This window comes from Mus caroli, unplaced genomic scaffold, assembly GCF_978045245.1.
Source record: "Mus caroli unplaced genomic scaffold, Mus_caroli_1 scaffold_7, whole genome shotgun sequence".
Classification (NCBI taxonomy): Eukaryota; Metazoa; Chordata; class Mammalia; order Rodentia; family Muridae; genus Mus; species Mus caroli.
In genome coordinates this window covers 90,971,604-90,995,604 of record NW_028227262.1, presented here as the reverse complement: position 1 = coordinate 90,995,604, position 24,001 = coordinate 90,971,604, and the positions used below count along the sequence as shown (strand labels likewise).

General features: G+C 39.9%; 1 protein-coding gene across 4 annotated transcripts in view; it reads right to left on the bottom strand.

Annotated features, from left to right (window-relative positions):
- Vopp1 (VOPP1 WW domain binding protein) overlaps positions 1 to 24,001 on the bottom strand; it is a 67,860-nt gene that overhangs the window by 27,487 nt on the left and 16,372 nt on the right. The window contains exons 2-3 of one of the 4 annotated variants that reach the window (XM_085840580.1): positions 23,209 to 23,365; positions 5,252 to 5,310 (exon numbers count right to left, since the gene is read on the bottom strand). The exons of 1 other annotated variant lie outside the window; for it this stretch is intronic. Coding sequence is in view for 2 of the 3 variants with exons in the window: in XM_085840579.1 (XP_085696705.1) it covers positions 23,209 to 23,291 (83 nt within the window). In the remaining variant the exon portion in view is untranslated. The remainder of the gene's footprint in view (positions 1 to 5,251; positions 5,311 to 23,208; positions 23,366 to 24,001) is intronic. 2 more of the 4 variants (XM_021164660.3, XM_085840579.1) reach the window with 2 other exon arrangements.

Here is a 24,001-nt window from a genome sequence, read left to right as displayed (position 1 = left end):
TGGGACTGTGATAAAATACCATGACCAAAGGCAACTTAAAGAAGAAAGGGTTTATGTGGCTTAGTGTTCATCATGGTGGGGAAGGTATGGCAGCAGGCAGGGAAAGCATGGAGAAAGAGGCAGAAGCTGGGTGATCATACTTCCATACACTTATAGGAAGCAGAAAGAAAAGGGAGTAGGGCAAGGCCATAAACCCCCAAGCTCAGTTCCAATGACAGACTTCCTCCACTAAATTTACACCTCCTAAGGTTCCATAACCTGCACATACAGGCCGCCACCTAGGACCAAGAGTTAAATATATGAGCCGATATGTCTTGTTCAGATGACCACAGACCCATATGTATCAGGGCCAGAGTCACAATGGAGCCATGACGGGTACTCTGTCTGGCTCTCACACTGGTACCTTCTACTCGAGAGGGCAAGTAAAGTGACTCTATTGGGTACTGGCTCAAAGAAGCTTGTTTCTGGGCTCTCTGTTAGCTGTGTTGTAGCGTTTTAACTGAAACATTCCCTGTTATAGGGATAACAGAGGGTCAAAAGACTCAAGAAGTAAACAAAACTTTCAAGTCTCTGATATCTGAAGCCTACAATATTCTCAAGGTATCAGTAAGCAATTGCTAAGGAAAAAGCGCTTCTACTGGCAAAGTGGGCATGAAGCCACTTAGGGAGCCCCAGAGATACAATGAGTCATCCCCCATGCTGGGGTGAGCTTTTCAAGGACACCAATCCCTTAAAGTGACTTGTACTCCTGTACATAGCCCAAAGATTTATGGGCTCACTAAGCTACATTTGAATAAAACAGTTTCTATGGCTGGCTATTAGCTAGCATCCTATCTGGGATGAGTTCATGTTTATCTAGGGAAAGCTATTCAATGCAATGTGACACTCGGGGGTGATAATTTACGCATTTCAGCATTGTTCATAATTCTCACAAATTCACAATTGTGAAATTCACAATTTCAGCATTATTCATAACACAGGACAACTAATTTCTTGAAAAGCAGCTTCACTGTTTCACTGTTTAACGGTGGGACCTGGGATTTGGAGCTCATTAATGGCCTGGATAAAACTGACAGACAAGAGCAGTACTGGGAAGAATGGGTTTTGTAGGGTGCTAGACAAGCCAGAGACAAGACTATCTGTCCAGCCTATATTCCTTTGCATGCTTTTCCTCCTGGGTATGGCTTCCCTTCTATTATTAAGTTTTCAAAGAGGCATCATCATGTTCTTTCGTTTAAATACATTTACATCTGAATCCTTCTGTTTCTGCCCCATCAGTATGGCAACCAAAGATGTGACTGAAACATTAAAAAACCCTCTGAAATGCTTCAGGTCCAAGGTAATGGCTGAGCATTCAGTGGTCTGTTACTGCACTGATCTTAAAGTTTACTCAGCATTCCAAGAGAAGAGAGGAAAGCCAAGCACCAAGACCAGTCTGGGTTAAAACCTTTTCCACTTACAGGACAATGGGGTACTTACTATTTTAAATCATTTGTGTTCAGTCAAAAAGACTCAATCACTAGCTAGGCAGGGGACAATCTTGTAAGAGAACACCTAAAAGGCTTCTTCAGTGAGCAGTACATGAACTTGATCATTCCCTGGACCAGGGAGACTGGCATAAATCATGTGAGTAATCCATTAATTTAGCTCAAGAGACCCCAGAGAATTCATCAATTTCAATAGTAATTACATCAGCCTTTCTATACTTTCTTCCATGGCCATAAAGACTTCCTTAGACAATGGAATACTTTGAAAGCGCTCTCATCCTCAGAAATTTCTCTCACTCTTTTTAAATTATCACTTTTCCCCAGTTGCAGAGATGTGACATTATACAGATATCTCTTACATTCTAAGAGACTAGAACTTTTTCTGGAGCTCATAGAGAAATTAATAATACATCTCGGAGTCACAATTTAAGACCAATCTAATATGTACTCAAACTAATTTGCCTTTAGGAACAATGTAAGGACCAATCTTACTTGCTTTGGAGTGCCCATGACATCAGCTTTTACAACCTAAGCCTAAGGCATAACTACAACCTTAATTATGTATTCCTCCATGACCTTAACTCATTAGAACATATTTATATCACTTGCTGAAAGCAGCCAATACAGAAGTTGAATGTTACGTCCTCAAATCAACCATAAAAGCGGAAAGCATTCATTTAAGGTTATTTGTTGATAAAACAATCACTTTTGTTATTTGGATGAGTTGGGATCCATTGGAGTCAGTGGTTTAATCCCTTTTAAAACCTTTATTAAAGATTTCTGTAAAGTAACTCATTCCTTCTCACTGTGATACTTTCTGCGCTGTTTAATAAACACAGACTGAAGCCCTTTGCTAGGGACAAACATATACAGACAAAAGGCACATAGGCAAGCACAGATTTATATTCATACAACAGACAAAGGATGGAAAACACAAGGAACATGTAGATAACTCAAATAAGAACTTGCTCTTGTTAAGTGACTCTAAGCCAAGTGTTTTGATTTCATTCCTTAATGTAACACTGATACATAATTGGTAACACAGTTAAACATTAACAGATATAATTCAAGAACTCAGCTTCTCATTTTGAAATAATTCTTTTCTAAAAATTTTAAGTTTTATTTATGTGTACTGTAGTTATATCATTTCCTCACTCCTCCCTTCAACTCCTTCCATGCTGTATCATATTCCCTCCTAAATTCATGTCCTCTTTTAACAACTGTTGTTGCGTGTGTGTGTGTGTGTGTGTGTGTGTGAACAACTATATAAATACAACCAGCTGAGTTCATTTAGTACTGCTTCTCTGTATGCATTTTTAGAGATAACGACTTGGCTTTAGATAACAAATTGGAGGGCCAAGACTATTGGCATTATCAGCAAAGGCTAACTCTCCCTCTCTTGGTAGTCATTAATTGCCTGTAGGTTTTCATCTAGAATGGAGTCTTGGGAGGTTTTCTCTATCCACATCAGTATGTCAACTAGTGCTGTCATTATGAAGGTCTTCTTTAGACAACCATGTCGTTGAGATTGTTTTCTATACAGCCAGCCTGTGTCATACATAAAAGACAATTTTCCAAGAGATGCTCTAGTACTCTGGCACTATTTTTCTGCTCCTTCTTCCTCCTCATTCCTTGAACCTTAAGAGTAGGGGCTGTGTCAAAGATGTAACAATTGAGGTTGAGCATGCCAACCAACTTATTTCTGCATTTTGACTAATTGCAGATTTTTTTTAATGATCCCTATCCATCTGGGGGAAAAAGCTTCTTTGATGAGGGGTGAGATCTATACTATTTTTAGGTCTAAGGATAAGTATTTAGACAGTAGATAGAATTTATACTAGTTAGGCAGAGGCAGTAGTGGGTTTTCCTCTACGTTCCATGGCCCCACCAGCCATAGGTACTTGGCTAGCTTAACAGTAGCAAGGCATGAGCTCCTCATAGAGTAGACATTAAGTCTAACCACTGGTTACCACCAGTATATGCATGCCACTATGTACCTTTAGGGATGTGATACCATGATGGTCACTGATGTGGTTCTGGGCTTCACAGTGGGGTAGGACTATTACTTTCCTCCCTTGGGAGGCTGCATCCAGTATTATGAAGAGTAGTGTTCAGGCAGGAGACTCCCAAATACCATTCAGCTTGAAACCTCCAAGTCTTGTGTCTGAATTTCTCCAGTAACACAGTCTTACCTCCAAATCTGGGAGGCCATCAAAGTCAATATCCTATATAGCTTTCAGAGTCTCTTGGACTCCCTTGGTCATCAAGCGGAATGGGGGTCTCTCATGTATCTTACTGGAGATTTTGTTAAATTATTCTATAGCTCTTGGTGGTAAACATTATCACCCTTTGTGGCATAATTTATTTAAATAATAAATGTATGTATACAAATATACTTTTATGCAAACATGAAATGTTATGAATCTTGAATTTAAAAAATGCTCAGTTGCTCTGTGTCTCAGTCTGTCTGTCTGTCTGTCTGTCTGTCTCATTATTGTCTTTCCTCAATCCCCAGTGAAAGACCTTCCCCAGTCTTCCAATCCCTCACTCAATGGTATCTATGTCCTACTATTTGCTTCCCTAAAGCTCCCACAAATAGCTCCTTGTTACTTCCCTAATTTCTACAGCTACTAGGATTATATACTCTCATCAGAAAATTGTGACCTAGAAATCACAAATAATAGAGAACATTTGTCTTTCTGGGACTGAGTTATTACACTCGGTATATAGGTCTATCAATTTCATGATTTCATATTTCTCTGAAACAGAATAATATTCCATTGTGTGTATGTGCCATATTTTTGTTAGCCATTCATCACTGAAGGACATATAGGTTGTTTCCATTTCCTAGCTATTGTGGACAGAGCAGCATGAACATGGCTGAGTGAGAATCTCTGGAATAAGATGCTAAGTCCTTTGGGAATATGCTAAGTAGTGGTATAGCTGGGTCACAAGTAATAATATTTTTAGAACTTTTTATTTTTCTGTTTCTTTGTGTTTTGTTGTTGCTGCTGTTGTTGTTTTATTTTGTTTGTTCAGGTCTGCTCTGGCTGCCCAGGGACTTTTGTACTTCCATGTGAATTTTAGGATGATTTGTCTGTCTCCGTGAAATATTTGTTGTGTTTTACTTGGTTGTAACATTAGAGTAATATTGGATTGTAAAAGGAGCATGAAGTATCCCTTTTACTTCTATTTGTTTGAATGATTTAAGAAGTATTGGCTGGAGATTTAGGAAAGTCTGATAGAATTCTGCTATGAATTTGTTTAGACTTGGGCTTTTTTCTTTAAGTTGGAGCTCTATCACTATTTCTGTAAAAGTAACTTCTTTGCCTTATGTAATTGTTATCTCAGAGGCTTACTGCTGAATAAGTTTGCCCTCTCTAGCTCTTTCTGAACTCTGGCTGGCTTGTTCAGCTCAGCTGTTCTGGCACAAACGCCTCTCCAAGCTGACTAATTCTATCTGACTTCTCTCAGCTTCTCACTGAGCTGCTCTGCTTGGTCTCAGAGTAACTCTGGCAATCTGTTCTAATCTGGCTCCTTCTCATTCTCTGGTTCATTCTGTCTTCACCTGTGTCTAGGCTGTTCCCTCTGCAACACGTCTCTGTAAAATATCCCTGGTAAACTGCCTCTGGACTTCACAAACTTAACTGCTGAAACCTCCACTCTACTGCACTTTCTATCCAATAATCCAATCCTATAAAAGAAACCACTCCTGGAGAAAAAAACTGACCATAGTCAAAGCAGCAGGAAGGCACTATACTTACATATAGTATGTGGGATAGAGTCCTTCAAAATACCAGCAATGTTTTTTGGCCTCAGTGCACTAGAAATACAAGCAAAACAAAACAAAAAAACTTTGTCAGTGGTTTGTACACTACTGAAAAGGTCTCAGGAAGTTAACAAAGAAAGAACGGCAATGGAGGAAATCACAAAAGGCTAGCAGAGAAGCAGGCGGTGAATGAGTAACAGGAAATCCCATCTCCTCCCTTTCTCGTAGATGCTTTATTTCTTCAAAACCTTTTTAAAGGGAGGGAAACAGAAGCAGCTATTTTCCTATGCCTCTAATTATTATGCACAAATATTTCCTTAAAAGGGTAAACGAAAGACAATCCTTGGGCAGGGGTGGGGGGAGTTGTTAAGAATCAAATATGGGGCCCTGTGTACACTAGGCAAGTGGTCTAACCACTCAGCTACATTCAATCTCCATTTAAAATCATATGACACTTCAAAATAGTAAACAATGAATAATTCAAAGCACGGGGAGTTCTATTTCCCCAATACTTTTCGTTTTGACAGGCATCTCCCACATACTGTCACATTTCTAGATCTCTGTGTTTTGCAATATCATGAAAGTCACACTCAAACTATTCACTCCACAGCAGTGGACCCTGTCTGTCGGACAGTGCAAGTGAGGTTTCCTCAGCAGCACATAAGAGCTCCAGATCGCGTGTTCTCTTAGATGTAAGAAAGGAGAGGACTGCCACCATTGTCGGCCGCAGTTTCTCTTCTTAACCAACTCCACCCTCTTGGGGCTAGGCCACCAAGTAGCACTGACACAGGGTTCCCTGAGTTCTTCCCTGTTGCTGTCCTCAGCCATTTCTCTCAGGTCATCTGCATCCCTTTGTGACTCCCCAGCAACCTTACAGGGACACCACATTTGGCTGGAACCCAGGTAAGCTGTCTTCCTCCATCTCCAGGGTACCTTTCCAGGGTACACATAATCTGATCACTCCTGCACCCCTCAGCACATCCCTCCTGCCAGGTAGGCTGCCCATGCCTTCTTCCACCTCCCCATCTCCATTAGGGGTACACCTAATCTGATCACTTCTGCAAACCTCAGTGCATCCCCTTGCCTATCTCCATTTCTTTGAGACTCACCACCAACTGTGGCCAGACCCAGGGTGCCTTCAGTTCTCCCTCTGATGCCCTCCACAGAGCAAGACCCTGCGTCCTACTCAAGAAATCTTCATAGTCAGCGCCCTTTCTCCTGTCTTTAAGAGAGTGCTAAATCATTATTTGCCAGAATTTTATGACTTGCTAATTGCATTTTTTTCTTTAAGACTGTGAAGGATTCTAAGTATCATGCTCTTTTGCTTTATATTAAAAGATACTGTGTGATAATCACAGCCAACCACTGGATTGAGCCGGGGGACCCCAATGGAAGAGCTAGGGGAAGGACTGAAGGAGATGAAGGGGATTGCAAGTCCATAGGAAGAACAATATCAACTAACTGGGTCACCCAGAGTTCCAGGGACTAAACCACTAACCAAAGAGTATACATGGAGGGACCCATGGAGGGATACATATGAAGCAGAGGATAGCCTTATCTGGCATCAATGGGAGGGGAGGCCCTTGGTCCTGTGGAGGCTTGATGCCCCAGTGCAGGGAATGCTAGAGGGGTGAGGTGGGAGTGGGTGAGTGGGTGGAGGAGTACCATCATAGAGGCAAAGAGGAGGGAGGATGGGATGGGTGTTTGTGGGGGTGAAACTGGGAAGGAGGATATCATTTGTAATATAAACCAATAAAATAATTAATAAAAATAAGTAAAAAATACTGATTATAAGAAGCTTTATTCTCTGTTAAAAATCCTGAAGAAGTGCTGCTGAAAAAGAGAATGCCCTTAAAACCAAGACTTCGTAGTAATAGTCACTTAGGGACTTGATGGAAGCTATATTCTATCCCTAATTGTACTGCGGAGACCTTGATGACTTCCAACAAGCAATATTCCTAAAGTCAGCCACTCTCTTAAAGACTTTGGGAAGATGCATACCGTAAGACACAAGTTAGTCCTAACTACATATCCCTCCGGGGGGAAAAATCTGTGAGCACCCATAGTGTTATGGATACAGTTTCTCTGCCTGGTTTTAACTAAAGGGATGCATAGCAACAGATGTTGTAAAGGTACTGAACTCAATTACATAAACAGCCTTATCTCCTGCAGATAAAATTATTCCATAATCAAAATTAAAAGTCAAACAATAGTAAGCATCTACATAATGTGGAAATTAAATATCATTGAACAGCTGAAAGGTTGGCAGAAGAAAAAAATACAAGGAAACAAGCAACTTCTGCAATGGCAGGTTCATATAAAACCACGGGAAGGAAGGGTTCCAGATCTGGAAATGAGAGCAAACACCGTCCTCTTGCAGACTACAAATAGTTGTTGGAAGAAGGGAGAAGGGTTACAAACCAAAAGTTTTCCTTTTCTGGCCCCCAAATAGCCACTGCCAGGAATAACCAAAGAATGGTGTCCAGATGAGAAGTAACCCCCACATGTCCTTATAGCCAGTCATTACCAGGGGTCTGCAGAAGCACTGAAGAAATCCAGGGAAACAAATGATTATAGTCTTGCAGTGCTGATTACTATAGTTTGGGGAAGGTATCAACATAAAGGAAATGTTCAAAACGACTTGGCCATAATTAACAATAATAAAGAGCTTATATAATTCCTTACGAAAATATAAGCTTTTTAATTAGAAAGATAGAAAAGGAAGTTCTGATATCCTCTGACGATAAGAATATAAAGGAAAAGACAAGATGCACAATTCTGCTGGGAGAATAATGTGTCTGAGGACTGTACTTTTCCCACACATCATGTTTATTTTCCACACATTTTTATTTTCTAAAGTATATGTCTTTATTTGTTTTGTAGTAGGCTTGAACCTTGAGCTAGGCATTTCTGTAGTAGGACTGAACCTGTGCTAGGCATGAGCTCCAGTTGCATACCTCCACCCCAGCACCCCTCCCCCCATGTTTTATTTTGTTCTCATTCTAGGACAGGAGATCTTAAGTTGCTCACACAGGCCCTGAACACACTTTGTGCCCGAGTCGGGTATTGAAATTGCTATCCTCCTGCTTCATTCTCTCAAGTATTTGGGATTAAAAGTCTAACACATATAAAAAATGAGTTTAAATGGAATTACCCTATAATGGGGTAACAATGTCTTTACCCCATTATAGGTAATGTAAAGAGTCTTTACATTACTCACAGACTATCAAGTATAAAGCCCACTAAAGTAACCCCCACATGTCCCTTATAGCCAGTCATTATCAGGGTTACCATTGTTGGATTTGTTGGCCATTGAGGTCCCATATAATCCTAAACATTACAAGCTATTGCCACTACTCTTAGTGAGTGTGATGGTATGACCTGATTGTTGAAAACACCATATACTTGAGTCATAGAAGATGGAGAAATCAAGGTATAGACCTGGAAGCTTCATTTCTACTGGCTAGCATTCATAGTACTGGAAGGTGCTATCCATGATACCATCAATAAAGGCCCAATAATAATCAGGATGGGAAGACATGCCCACTGATACAATAGTAGTATGTCATGGGAGTAACTGACCGCTTTGTGATTGGATTTAAAGCCCATTCCCAATGTTAAAATCTTGATCTGGCACCATTATCAAGTCAGAGAACCTGTGGCTAGACTGGACATCGCTGGTAAGGGAGAACCTATTATCATTACTCTGCTAAATAGGCATAGTAGTAAATGACTCCTAATGATTTACTGTCATGCTACAGTGTCTCTCTCAGCCCTCATCTGAGAAATTTCATTTTGGTGACTAACATAGAGACCCACAAGGGGCCAATGTGCAGATAATAAGAAACTAAAGAGTTCTCAGTGCTAAATGAGACATCTTTATTCAGCCCCTCCTTTGAAAGCTGAGAGATCACTGCAGAATGGGGAGGTAGAAAGATTATAAGAGACAGAGGCAGGATGATAGATAGATAGGTAGGTAGGTAGGTAGGGAGATAGATAGATAGATAGATAGATAGATAGATAGATAGATAGAAGCAGGTAGATCTCTGAGTTCAAGGGTAGCCTGGTCTACAGAATAAGTTTGAGGACAGCTAAGGCTACAGGGAGAAACACTGTCTCAAAAAAAAAAAAAAAAAAAGATTCAGAGGCAATGACTATAACTCGTACAAATGAACCCACAATAGAGAAGGCACAAATTATCACCTGTAGTTAAGGATCTACTGGCAACTAATAGCTTCTGAGAGAGGGAGAATTATTTGTCTTAAAGGTGAACACCTGGTAGATCGACCTGCTCCAATGGAAGGCCACACATCCAATAGTATATGGGCAACACAGTATTTGATGGGCTTAAAAACTGGGTTCTTAAACTTAGGAAAGGATGGGATGAATCTGGAGGATTTGGGGAAGGGGTAAATATGCTAAAACCCCATTGGATACAAATCATCAAAGAACTATTAACCATTTGAAAAAAACAACCATGCCAGGCAGTGGTGGCACATGCCTTTAATCCCAGCACTGGGGAAGCAGAGGCAGGCAGAACTCTGATTCAAGGCCAGCCTGGTCAACAGAGTGAGTTCCAGGACAGCCAGGGCTACACAGAGAAACTCTGTCTCAAAAAATCCAAAAAACAATCTTAATTTCTAAAATAAAATTCAGAAATGTATAATTTAACACAAAAATTCATATTATACTTTCAATATAAATTTAGCTAACAAAATTATCACATACTCAAAGGAAACAGTAATAGGCATTATCTTTCTTCATTTACACAATGGAGTACTACTCAGCTATTAAAAAGAATGAATTTATGAAATTCCTAGCCAAATGGATGGACCTGGAGGGCATCATCTTCATAACATTGAGAAACAGAATAACACAGGAATATTCTGCTAAGAAAGCCAACAAAATAGTATGCCTAGAATTACATACTTTTCTTATACATTACAAAAGAAAATAATATGGAAACTGTCAAGAAGGAAACTCGACTCTCACCTCAAATGGGATAAGGAATGGTTTATTCAGGAGTCAAATATGAGTAACCGTGATCTAGGAACACAGATTCAGATTATCACAAATTCCGAGTTTCAATGTAGTAAAAGGTTTGTTCATGAAGTTTTCATAAACACAAAGAAAGTCATAAATCAAGACATCTTTTTTAAAATGCTTGTAGAAATGTTAGATAAAGCAAAGTAGGAAATCTGAACTCCTGAACTCCTCAGGGGAGGGTTAAGTGAACCAAGTTCCAGCTCTATTTACTGAGGTTTAATTTATATACCTTCTATACCATCCATTTCCAAAGCATTCTTCCCATTGTACTCAAGTTTCACACACAACACAGCTTTCTGTCCCCCGAGTTCTACAATCAACTCCATCTCTTATCCCATTTCTAAGGGATACTTTCTGGGTTTCTACTCTATAGTCTTGCCTTTTCTACAAGATTTGATAAAGTACAATTTTAAAAATTTTTTTTTTAAAGACAGAGACTCTCTACATAGGCCTGCCTGTTCTGTACATAGCCTTGCCTGTCCTAGAACTTACTATGTACACCAGGCTGGTCTCTAACTCACAGACATCTGCCTGCCCCAGAACCCCTCCCTCTCGCCCCTCCCCTGGACTTTTTAAAGTTACATTATCTGTGTGGATACTGTCTGTGTTATTGCACTCTGTTTTTAGAGCTTGGGCCTAACTGAGTGGAAACACCATTCACTAGTTGTTAGACATTTGTGTTGTCCTATATTTAGGCTAATATGTATGCTTTTGCTACTGATGACAGGCAGTTGTGGGACATTGATTCTTGTCCTTGGACAGAAACAGGAAGTGTTACTTTGACGCTGGCTGGAGGCCAGAAATGTCAAAAGTGCTTGGGGGCTTTCCTCCATGCTCTGATTTCTAAAGGGTTTTAGGGTTACTTCTCCAGAAGGGAGAACGTTACAGTAGCTTGGTCCCTAAATGTCATTTCTCTGGAAGCACTACAGAAATAAACACCAGATTGCTAATCCTTGGGATTTAAATTACCATGAAAAAAGGTGGCCTTTTCAGTTAGGCAAAGTCAAAAGAACAGAATCTAAATGCAGCCTCCTGCCCTGGCTGTAGAACAAAACTCGCTTACTGCTGTCTAAGAATCAATCCAGCCAGAGAGATGGTTCAGTGGTTAAGGGCACCAGCTGCTTTTTCAGAGGAGAGGGTTCAGTTCTCAGCACCCACATGGTGGCTCACAAATGCTAAATCTAGTTCTGGCCTCCTTGGGCACTACTCACACATGGTGCAGACATACAATGCAGCCACATGCATGAGTGTGGTGGTGGCACATGCCTTTAATTGAAGGGGCAGGCAGATCTCTGTGAGTTCAAGATCTACATAGTGAATTCCAGGACAGGAAGGAATATGTAGAGAGTCCCCATCTCAAAGTGGGGGAAAAGTCAGTCCAACTTGGCCTGTCAATCACCTGGCCAAGAATGTACACACCCAGCACTGTATTCAGTGAGACTTCCGAGTCACCTTCAGACATGCTCAGGAGAGGAGAGGATCAACTCCCCTCACATGTGAGAGTGTACCTGTCCTTCCCAGAAGAGCCTTCCTGCCTTAGCTGTCTGCAGTACCCACCCTGTAACACTGTGGAACCTCTGCCGTGTAGCCACCCACTTGCCTGAATCCTAACTTTAAAAAGTGCAAATTTTTCTTTTCCTTTCTTGTTGGCTCTTTTTGGTTACTGACCAAAGGCTGACTATATTTTCTGTGACATTTCCTGGGCCACTCACTCACTCTCCAAAGCTCCATGGTTCACCTACCTCCACTGCAGAAGTCATAGCCTTCGCTCTCTCCCTCTGCTCCATCTGCCTATTCTAAGGAGCCACCAAGGCTTGCAGCTTGCCTTCCCTGCTGTTTGCTCTCAGATTCAAATGAAATTATCCTTGAGCTTCCTTTTGAGTCCATTTTAAAATTATTTTCTTATTAAGACTAGGAACCCAAAAAGGAAACCTCAGTTTCCCTGGTAACTTGAAAAACATTTGCATACATGTCCTTATATCTTGGGGTAGATGCCTAGGAATAGGGTTCCTAGGCAACAAAACACACCATATATAACTTTTCAATCTGTTTTTTTTTTTTTTTTTAAAGAGACAAGGTCTTGAACTTTCTGGGCTGAAACGACCCTACCTCACAGCCTCCTGAATATCTGACAAAACAGGTATTCATCACTGCACATAGCTTCCTTGTATAACTTTCTGAGAAACTGTCAGTGTTTCACCGAGCAGTTACATCTATTTATATGCATACTAAAAAATGCAACAAAGCTCAGGTTTCCCCATGTTCAATTAGTATCATCTGTCCTTTTGTTATTAACCACCTCACACTATAGTAATATCACACAGTGGCTTACCTGCCATTCTCATATGCATAACAATGTATGCTTCTTATTCCAGCTAAATTAAATGGGGAGAAATAGTCACTGATATTACGTGTGTGTGTGTGTGTGTGTGTGTGTGTGTGTGTGTGTGTGTATGTGTGTGTGTGTACTACTCAGATAATTTTCATACAAAATATCACTTAAAAACCTGGCCATCCTGAAATTGGGTAGGATATCCATTTATAAATAAGCAAAGGCCACAGCCAGGTAAATTGGAAATGTAATACAGGAAGCAAATACAAAATGGGAACAAGTTATGTTAGTTGCAAATGTCTGTGTGTTCTCCCTAAACACTGTATAGATGTTATAGTTTCTTGTGCCACCAACAGTCAATCATCCTACCTTTTAGAATATGTGCCATATCCTACATAAGAACTAGCATGAGATTTATTGTAGACAACATTTCACTAACAGAAAATGGAACAGATATCTGAATCCAAATGAAAGTGCCTCAACTCCAAGGATCTTTGTGACTTGATAGGGATGATCTTTCAATACTCCTGTGATGGTCTGAATGAGAATGGACCCCATAGGCTCATATATTTGAATGCTTGGCTCAAAGTTGGTAGAACTGTTTGGGAAGGAATAGGGGGTGTAGCTTTGTTGGAGGAGGTGTGTCACTGGAGGGCAGTCTGTGTGGCTAGTTTTCTCTGCTTAATCCTCACACTTGTGGATTAAGATATAAGATCTTAGCTATTGTTCCAGCACATTTGCCTGACTGCTGCCATCCTCACTGTCCAGACTGTCATAGATAATAATCCTCTAGAACTGTGAACCTTAAACTCTTTCTTTTATAAATTGCCTTGGTCATGGGGTTTTATGACAACAACTGAAAGTAACTAGACAGAAATTTGTACCAGGAGGTGGGTGATGCTGTGACAAGCCTGATCATGCTGATTTGGGGACAAATGTGGACAACTCTGGATTAGGAAAGTAGTTGAATGCTGTACACAGGACTTAACAGGCATCCTAGTAGGAGCTTAGAAAACAATAGTTCTGAGAATAATGTGGACTGTGGAGATCCAGCTCAAGAGGTTTCCGAAGGAAACAATAGTTGTAGCTGGGCTAGAGACGATTCTGATGGTATTCTGGCAAAGAACATGGCTGCTTTCTGCCCTGGTTAGAAATTTTTGAGTGAGGCAAAACTGAAAAACTTTGAACTAATTTCATTGGCAGAGGAGATTTCAAGAAAGCACATTATTGTCTCTGTGGTACAGTTATTAGTAATCATTCTTATGTAGGTCTATAACAGAAAAACAGGCAATCTAGGAAAAAAAATACAAAACTGTACAAATTAAGAAAAAAAAAAGAGCACCAAGCAATTTAACATTTGAACCAAGATTTATGCTGGAAAAGATAAGGAAGGCCTCATTCTAAATGGAATAAAGGGTGTGATGCCCTCAGGGCAAGGCCACACCCTGAAAACCTTCCAATTTGTTAAAAGGAAATACATAAGAAATTTTCTACTCCTACAGTAAAGGAAAGCTTATGCAACAGAAGGAAAGTTTATGCAAATGTAATTCAAGAGAGCAGGCTCCATCCCAAGCAGGCAACTGAGTCTGGCGACATCAGCCATATGTAAGGGGTTGTAGAATCTTCCTGTCATGAAGTGAATCTGCTGAAATCAGGTGTATGCATGGAGGCCCTGAGAGGCCACTGCATAAAGCTGTGAAAGTCAAACCTGGAATGAAGTAGAAATACCAGGATGTTGGAGGCAGCAGAGCCGTAGGATGTCTGCCAAAGAAAACTGCTTGCTTACAAGGAGTGGAAGCAGGCCCAGAGAGGGAAGTGTGCTATAGTCAACAAAGCAAAAAGGGTGGAGCCATCTAACCTCTTTGACATCAGACATGGAGCTCCAGGACTGAGTTTATCCTGCTGGACTTCAGTCTTGCTTTGGTTCAGTATTTCCGTCCTATGCCCCCTTCCTCCCAATTGGGATAATAGTGTATACTTTGTACCACTGTTTGTCCAAAATATGAGGTTTCCTTCTTGCTTTTGCTTTTTCAGGGAGTTACAACTAAGATACTGCCTTGAGTTTCAAAAAAGACTGTATTTTTTAAACCATGTTGAAACTGTGAAAGATTCTGGAACGTTTTAAGTTAGTAAAAATACATTTTTCATTGCAATATGGCCTCAAGCCAATGGGAATGAGAAAGTGGAATATTTTAGATTGACTAAGAATGGACCACATAGGCTTCTATGCTGGAATTATGGTACAAAGTAGAACAGTTTGGGAAGGACTGGGAGGTGTGACATTGATAAAGGAGATGTGTTACCTCATGCTTGTGAATCAATATCTAAGCTCTCAGCTACTGCTCCAATGCTGTGTCTGCCTGCCTGCTCCCATACTAATTGTCATGATGGTCATATGTTCTAACATCGTGGAACCAGCCCCATATTAAATTCTTTCTAAGTTGAATAATCATGAAATTTGGTCACAGCAATTGAAAAGTAACTATGACATTCTTTACCACATCTTCAGAAACAAAACCAAAGCACCAGATAAATACATAACAACTTCACTAAGAAAACCACCTTCCTGTGCTGAGAAAGGCCAACAACACTCCACAAACATCAGCAGAAAAAAGGAGCCCAAAGCCTAGGCAGAGGGCAACTCATGAAAAAATGTCCTCTTTACTTTGTCCATCATCTGACTTCTATTTTAAAAAGAAAAGTATGTCACAGCTTCTCATGACACACATAATACTGAAAGCCCAGGAATCTCACAGGAAGAATTACAAAAGCCAAACAAAACAAGCAAAACCAAAAGCTTTAGAATTGAGATTAAAGATGCCCTGAGATGAGTAGATGATGACATCACTCATATCTAAAACCTGCATGACCTACTGAGACAAACATTGCACAATACACAGCACAACACCTGCTTCTGTGTGTCAACAGCCCGGAAAGATTTGGGCCTGGTAGCCAATTGGTTTTGAGTTTTGACTTTTCATCTACAAAGTAGTAAGAAGTAAAATAGCTCAGTGGTATATCAGGTGGTATTAAACTTGTCTGTCACCAAGCCTGACAACTTGAGTTCAATTACCAGGATCAATTTAGTGGAAGGAGAGAACTGATTCCTACAATTGGAAGAATAATAAAAAAAGCCTTCCAGGTAAGAAAAAGTTCTGGGCCAGATGGATTCACAGCAGAATTCTATCTGGCTGTCAAAGATCTACAACCAAATACTTTTAAGTTATTCAAGAAAAACAGAAAGAACACCCCAAACTCCTTTTTCAAAGCCAGTATTACTCTAAAACCAAAACCAGATGAAAACACAACAAAGATTAAAAAAAAAAACCTACAGATCAATATCATTGATCAATAGTTGCAAAAATCCTCAATAAAATACTTGCAAGTCAAACTCAGACATAAAACAAAAGGTCATGTACAGTGATCAAGTTGGCTTTGTCCCAAAAATTCTGGGGTGATTCGATACACACACACACACACACACACACACACACACACACACACACGCCTAAAGAAAACAATCACATGATCAGTTCAATAGATTCATGAAAAGTCTTCAAAAAAAAAAAAAAAAAAGAAAGAAAGAAACAAAAAACCCAACATGCTTTCACTATAAAAGTCCTAAAGAGAACAGGGCTGGAGGGAACACACCTCAACATAATAAAGGGTATAAATGGTAAACATTCAGCTAACATTACTGTAAATGGAATGATATTCCAAGCAATCTGCTAGAATCAGGAATAAGACAGGGCTGCCCACTATCACCAGTTGTTTCCAATGTAGTACTGGAAGCACTAAGGCACAATAAGCTGGAACAATAAGGCAAGAGAAGGAAATTGAAAGATAAAAATAGGAAAAGAAGTCAAATTATCACTATTTGGAAATAATAGGATATAATACACAAGAGATATCAAAGACTCAACCAGAAAACATGTATAAGTGATCAATAATTTCACCAAAGAGGCAAGATACAAAATTAACTACAAAAACCAATAACATTCCTATTCATTAATAGTTTTCATATACACTACCAAAATACACATTCCCATTTACAAAGCTTCAAAGGGAAAACAACCATTTAGGAAGAAATCTAAATTAGGAGGTGAAAGACTTTACAATGCAAACATTAAATCTCTGACAAAAAGACAATGAAGAAGGCACTAGAGTGAGGAAAGACTCCTATACTCATGGATTTGCAGAATCAGTGCTACAAAATGACCACTGTACCCAAAGCAGTTTTCAGATTCAATTACAATCCCAATCAAAATTCTTCACACCATTCTAAAATTCATATGGAACTACAACAGACCCCAGATGGAAAAAACAAAAAGAGCAATGCTGAAGTGATTACCAGACCTACAGAACTATGTAATAATAAAACAGAACTGGCACAGAAGCACATGTATTTATCAATATAGCAAAAACAGAAGATCCAAACATGAGCACGCATAACTACAACCATCTGAGATTTGACAAATGCCAAAAACATGTTGAGGAAAGGGAAGAAATCATCTTGCTCAAGGCATTCCATGGGCAGGCAGAAGTAGGAAGTCTACTACAGGCAGGCTACAAACATAAACACTGTATACAGAGTAGGACAGTACAGGAAATTCTATTATAGGTAGGCTACTAAAATAAACTGGAGAAAGATGGTATTGTCAACAAATGAGGCTGGGAAAACGGGGTGCCCACGCATAGAAGAGTGAAATTAGATCTGTACCCAGCACCCTTAACAAAAATTAACTTCAAATGGATCAACGATGTCAATTTGAAACCCATAATATTGAAACCTCTAGAAAAAAACAAAAACAAAAACAAACAAACAACAACAAAAAAAACCATAGGCAGAACCATACCAAGTAAGTATTGAAATGGAATGCTATCTGCCTAGGAGTTATGGATATCAACTGACAAGTGGGTCCTCATAAAAACAAAGGAAACTATCTCAAGAATCTAAAGAGAAAGATGGGAACAAATCCCTGACATCTATATATCTGACAGAGGACTAATATACAAAAGATATAAACAACTCAAAAATGGTCAAAAAAAAAAAAAAAAAAAAAAAGATCAGGTTTTAAAATGGGCCATGACCCTGAAGAGAGGGTTCTGAAGAGAAAAAAGAAAGACGACTTGAAAATATTTCAAAATGCGATTAGCATCCTTGATACTTAGGAAAATGAAAATTAAACCTGGAAATTTCATCTCCCCCTCGTCAGAATGGATAGGAACAAGATTCTAAGAGCCAGAGTTTGGGAAGCATTGAAGCTGAACAGTGTCTTCTGTACATGACAGGGTACACTCATGACATCACAGCAGCTGTGGCATCTACAGGACACTTGCGTAACGTTAAGCTAATCGGCACTCTAAACAGGGAGTAGGAAGTGATTCATGAACCCCACCTCTAAGTCCTCCAAGTTAGGGGCTATGGACAATGGCTTCTGGGCCAGGGAGAGAAGGTTTTCTTTAAAGGTGGATCCTGGTAGGACACCAACATTATCCAGTTTCAGTGGATGATAGCACACCTAGGAGTAAATAGGCAACACAAATTGGGCTTGGTAGGTCCTTGCATTTTTTTTTTTTTTTTTTTTTGGCGTGTGTGTGTTGGGGGAGTGGAGGGAGAGATAGAGAGAGGAGAACAATGACTGTGGGAGAGAAGGTAGAAAGGAGGATGTGGATCTTGAATCAGGGAGGATTGAAAAATGAATAAAACCAAAACACACTGTATGAAATTCCCAAAGATTAAAAGTATTTTAAGTGGTCCAAGTGTGGTGGTACATGCCTTTCATTCTAGTACTCAGGAGGTAGGAGGTAGAGGCAGTCAGATCTACATCAGTTGGAGGCCAGCCTGATCTACAGAGAGAATTCCAGGATGGCTGGGGCACATAGAAACTTCCAAAAAAAACCCAAATAAATAAAGAAAGAAAGAATTAAATGAAATTCTGGCATTCTACATAGCTCAAGGGTCAACAAAATTTAAATATACATAATTAGGATTAATATGGACTTTTACTAAACATTGATATGTAAAATATTCATACATAGTATTCTAATGTAGACATAAAATGTAACACATATTAGAGTGTATTCAGTATTTTATTGTATTTGTACTGACTGACATAAAAAATATACTGAGGATACACAAAGACAGACAAAATAATGCAAACACTGTTGAATCAAGATTTGTAAGTCCATGTACACTATTTTAAAGCATAGATGTTAAGTATTACCAGAATCAAATACTTGAAAATATGTTCTTCTAAAAAGTAGCAAGGCACAAAAATTCCTAGCTCCCACCGATGGCTCACAGCCGTCTGTAACCATGGCTCCAGGATACCCAGTGCCCTTTTCTGGGGTACATATGGCTAACAGATCTACTTGCAAGCAAAACACCTGAGCTACTCAGTGCTGCTGAATCCATGGTTTCTGGAGGAGAATCTACAACCAGCATAATTTACTAATTTACTAAATTACTAATTTACTAATTATTAATTACTAATTATATTCCTTATAATCTGTAGTATTTGCCCTTATACCCACAGATAAGTTTATCACCCCTCATCAAAGAAAACTTCTTTTTGCCACAGATGAAGACCAATACAGGGAACTACAACCAATCAAAATGTGGAGTCCCAGTCAGTGGATACATCTACAAAACATTCCCATTCTAAGGCTCAGCAAGCACTGCAGAAGTGTGGGTGAACAGATTCTAAGAGCCAGAGGATCGGGGAATTTACCTTGGGATTGTGTCTCCTAGTTCAATCAGAAGCTACCTCAACCAACATGACTGTCCAAACATGATCTGAACAACGAGGGGACACATGGACAGGGCATGCCCACAAGGTACCAATCCTACGAACTAAGGTAACTGAGCAGAGCTGGGAGCCAGAGACACAGTCTTCCCCAGGGAAGAGTATGGCAGTGGTTGCTCAGTGCCAAACGGTCTGCACTGAAACTTGCCATACAAGTATTATATGGACTGAACAGTTTATATTCTGCATATACCCCTACGTAGGAATATGTATAAATATATATTTGCATACATATTTGCTTGCAATAATGGTGGAAAATGAAGCCATGAATTTGAAGGAGAGCAGGGAGGGTTTGGACTCATGACTGAGTTTTATTGTTGTTCAGGCAAACATACTATAGCAGTGCCAAATATTCCTAGACAGAAAATTAGATAATAGCTACACAGGAACTCTGCAAAAGTTTTAACAACTTTTCTAAATCTAAAATTTACTCTAAAATTAAAAGTTAATGTGAAAACATACAAATACGTTGTGTATCTCTCTGTATAGCCAAAACCCAAACTCTAAGAAAAACCTGAATTAAGGTCTCTAGTTTGGAAATGGAATGGCAGGGCTAAGAGTGAAGAGGCCTAAGTAGGAGGGCTGAGATCACTCAGAGCCCACACTGTGTATAGCTGAGCCTTGATTTTTACTGCTACAGTCAGCTCTTCCAGGAATATAGAATTCCATACTCTACCTTGAGTGCCTCAGGGAAACAGGAGAAGGGTAGTCTTTGACTTGTAAATGAGTGAAGCAGAATCACATTTGACCCACATTGAATTGTCCTACCTGGCAGAAAGCCAGATATATCATAATCCCACTGATCTGGATTTTAGTAGCCCTAGCTCAGAATAGTCAAAAGCTCTTGGAAGTGGTAGAGAATTGATTCTTGGAAGTGGTAGATAGAGGTTTGATTCACTGTCCTAACCTACCAACCTGCTCACTTCCAGTCTTAACCCTGCCTTACCTCCCCGACCCCGAGGAATTAAGACAGAAATGCCAGGGATACCATACACAGGATCTTGACAAGACTAAGGCTGCCTCTCCCCACAAAACTGGATAGCTGTAAAAAGCAGCAGTGAGCTGCCTCCAGTGACTTCGGAGACTTTCTAACAACTGATAACAAGGCTAGGAAGTACCTGGACATCTTAGGTTCACTTTATCACATATTATATAAAACCTCACACTTCTCTAACATTAAAGTATAGCAATCTTTAAATCTAACCTTCTGTGAACCAATACATCTTCCCAACTTCCTGCAAATTACAGAATCTCAAATGTCTTAGTTAGGGTTTCTATTGCTGCTACAAAACACAATATCCAAGAATCAAGTTGAGGAGAGGTTTTATTTGACTTATACTTCCACATTGCTGTTTATTATTGAAGGAAATCAGGACAGGAATTCAAATAGGGTAGGATCCTGAAGGCAGGAACTGATTCAGAAGCCATGGAGGGATGCTGCTTACTGACTTGTTCCTTGTAGTTTACTCAGTCTGCTTTCTTATAGAACTGCTAGTCCAGGGATGGTACTACCCCCAGTGGGCTGGGCCCTCTCCCATCAGTCAATCACTAATTAAGAAAATGCCTTACAACAGGATCGCATGGAGGAAGTTTCTCAACTGAGGCTCCTTCCTCTCTGATGACACAAAACCTGCCAGTACATCAGATAAACTTAAGAAACAGCAGGAAAACACCTTTACAGAGACCTCTGCACACAGAGAACTAAGCACATGCATTATTCAATCCATACTGAACTCACAGATTTATTGACAGTTGAGTTGGAATGATGATCTCCAACTATCCATCCTGTGTGAGTGTTTTATTTCCCCATAGTAGTTTTAAGATACAGAAACTTAACATAAAAGTTTAGATATTAAATTCCTTCTGAAAAACCAAAAGACTTATTGAAGAGCTTCTAAACCAGAGTGCGGTGAGTACCCTGTATCCCCTATCATCAGACGACAAAATGAGCTTGACCTTATCCACAAAGAATCCATGCTTAGGTCCTTACAGTACAGAAGGCCTCTGTCATGTGCTCTCTACCTAAGACTCTGCGGTCCTTATTTTCACCAGCCTGTTCTTAGGTTTACAGCATTCTTCTTGGCCCAAGATTTCATCTAGAAACTTGAGAAACACAGTCCATAATTACCAGCATCTTTGCCACAGCACACTAGAAGTAAGATAAAGGCAAGCCAGCATATACGTATGTTGTAAGTGTAAGTTCAGTAACTGGACATCAAGATAATGAAACCCTAGCATTTCCTATAGCGGAAAAAGCCTATATAGTCCAGGTGGTGGTGATGTTTCCTCACCATCGAGAAAGAACCTGGGGTAGCTACAGTGGGATAAGGTGCATGGAGGCATAAGTTTCAAGGAACTGGTCCGCCATGGGGCATTGAAGTTGAAAAGTTTTGACTCTGGGTGAGGTATAGATACTTTCCTAGACCTTCTAGCAAGGATGATTATTTGAGGGGGTCTTGTCACCAAAGAAGGAATAGTCCTGGCACACAGAGGTCAGATACTCCAAGTCAACCCCAAATAATTTGGAAGTCTGATGAGTCAAAGATCAACTTACTATACCCAGACATGGGATAAAAAAGGTAGCAATGCTTCCAGTCATTCACCCCTCTCTCAGGGCAGGTGATGGTGATGGACAGGAGCAGGGGTACACCAGCTAACAGTAAACAGCAGGGCGATCATGGACCTGGTGTACTGAACATCGACCACAAACACAAAAGCAAAAGGGGAAGTAGCTGGAAGTGAGATTTATATTTTAATCTACAGTCTCCACCCTCAGCAGGCCATTCTAAATAGATACACACATGCACATTATGAATTAAACTGCTCCTTTTTTATAGTCAGTATGGAATGGGAATATTCAATAAGAAATCTCCATTTTAAGAAAAGTCCCACATACTAGCCTGCAGTTCCAGCACTTCCCAATCTGGTCATGTTCACTGCAGAGATGGATGGCATGACCAGGAAAACAATCTGTATACCATTTACATCCAGAGCATAGTCACTTTCTGATGACAGGACAGGGTTACCATAAGACCCAGGTCAGGGGGTCTGGGAAGTCACACCCAAGGCCCTACTTCCCAGAAAGAGAAAGGACACAAAATAACTATTCTTGTGGAAGAATGCAGACATTCTTTTACTACATAATAAGTACAAGAACTTCTGGAAGAAATCACTTCCTGACATAACACAACTCAGTCAGAGAAGTGAAAATAGGAGACCAGCTCAAGAGAACCTGTCTCCTAATCTGCAGTTTCTAAATATGGGCAAATCACTGAATATGGAATGAAAATTTCACTGTTGTGAAATTTTTCAGAATGTGCAATGACCAAAAACCAGTTTAAAATTTGTTACATGAACTATCCAAGGTGTTTCTAGGAGCATCCCTTCACTTCATATCATGTGACTTCATAGTAACCTTAGCTCTGAACATTCAACACACCCAGTTTATACAGTGCATACCCTCAATCTGTCAAGAAATGAAACCTTAAATACCTTACTCAGATTCAAACATATGTTATAAATGGCAACAGATATACTATATATTCAAACATTTCTGTTGTTATGGAAACAACTATATAAAAAGATATTTGATTATTTTCCTATTGTCATTCCTTAGTATAAAAATATAGCTTTGCATTATAGTGTGTTATTTAGCATGCTCAATTTTTACTATTACTGTTTCAGTTGCTATCTTAGTTATGTTTCTATTGCTAAGATACCATGACCAAGGCAACTTAGAGAAGATAGAGTTTATTTGGGGCTTACAGCTGGAGAGGTTTAGAGTCCATGACCATCATGGCAGGGAGCAGGCAGCAGGCAGGCAGGCATGGTGCTGAGCAGTCTTTCATAGTCTCAACACAGTTTAAAAGTCCAAAGCTGAAGTCTTTCCTGAGACTCAAGGCAATCTCTTAGTTGTAACCCCCTGTAAAATCAGAATCAAAAGCAAATTACATACTTCCAACATATGTAGAACATGGCACAGAACATTACCATTCCAAAATGAAGAATGGGACATCCTGAGAAAATACTGGACCAAAGCAAGACTGAAACTCAGCAAGGCAAACTCTAAATCCTATAGATCCATATCCCATACAAAAGGGCTAAGACGGCTCAGTCCTTCCAGCTTTGCTGACTGCATCATAATTCTCTCTCTAGGGCTGGTTTCACTCCAAGTATGTAGCTCTCCTTAGCAGATGCCTCAAAGCTCTAGGGTTTCCAATGCCATCCAGGCTTTATTTTACACAATGGCATTTCAGGGCCTCCATACAGACACTCCCCTGCCAAATTCTTCAATGGCTCTCCTTAATCACTGAGAAAGATTCCACAACTCACTTACTCATACATCTTTCATGGCTGTAAAGACAGAATCAGTTGGCCAATGTTGCCAAGTTCATTTGCCTGCTTGGGTGGAGTCAGACCCCCTCTTTGGATTATATGTGTGTAAGCTTTCTTTTATTTTATAAATTTTCCTTTGTTTTAGTGAAGAAAATACCTCAGGCCTTTCCTCTTTTATCAATTGCTGGATGGTGTCTGGCCCTGAGGGCACCCTTCCCTTTGT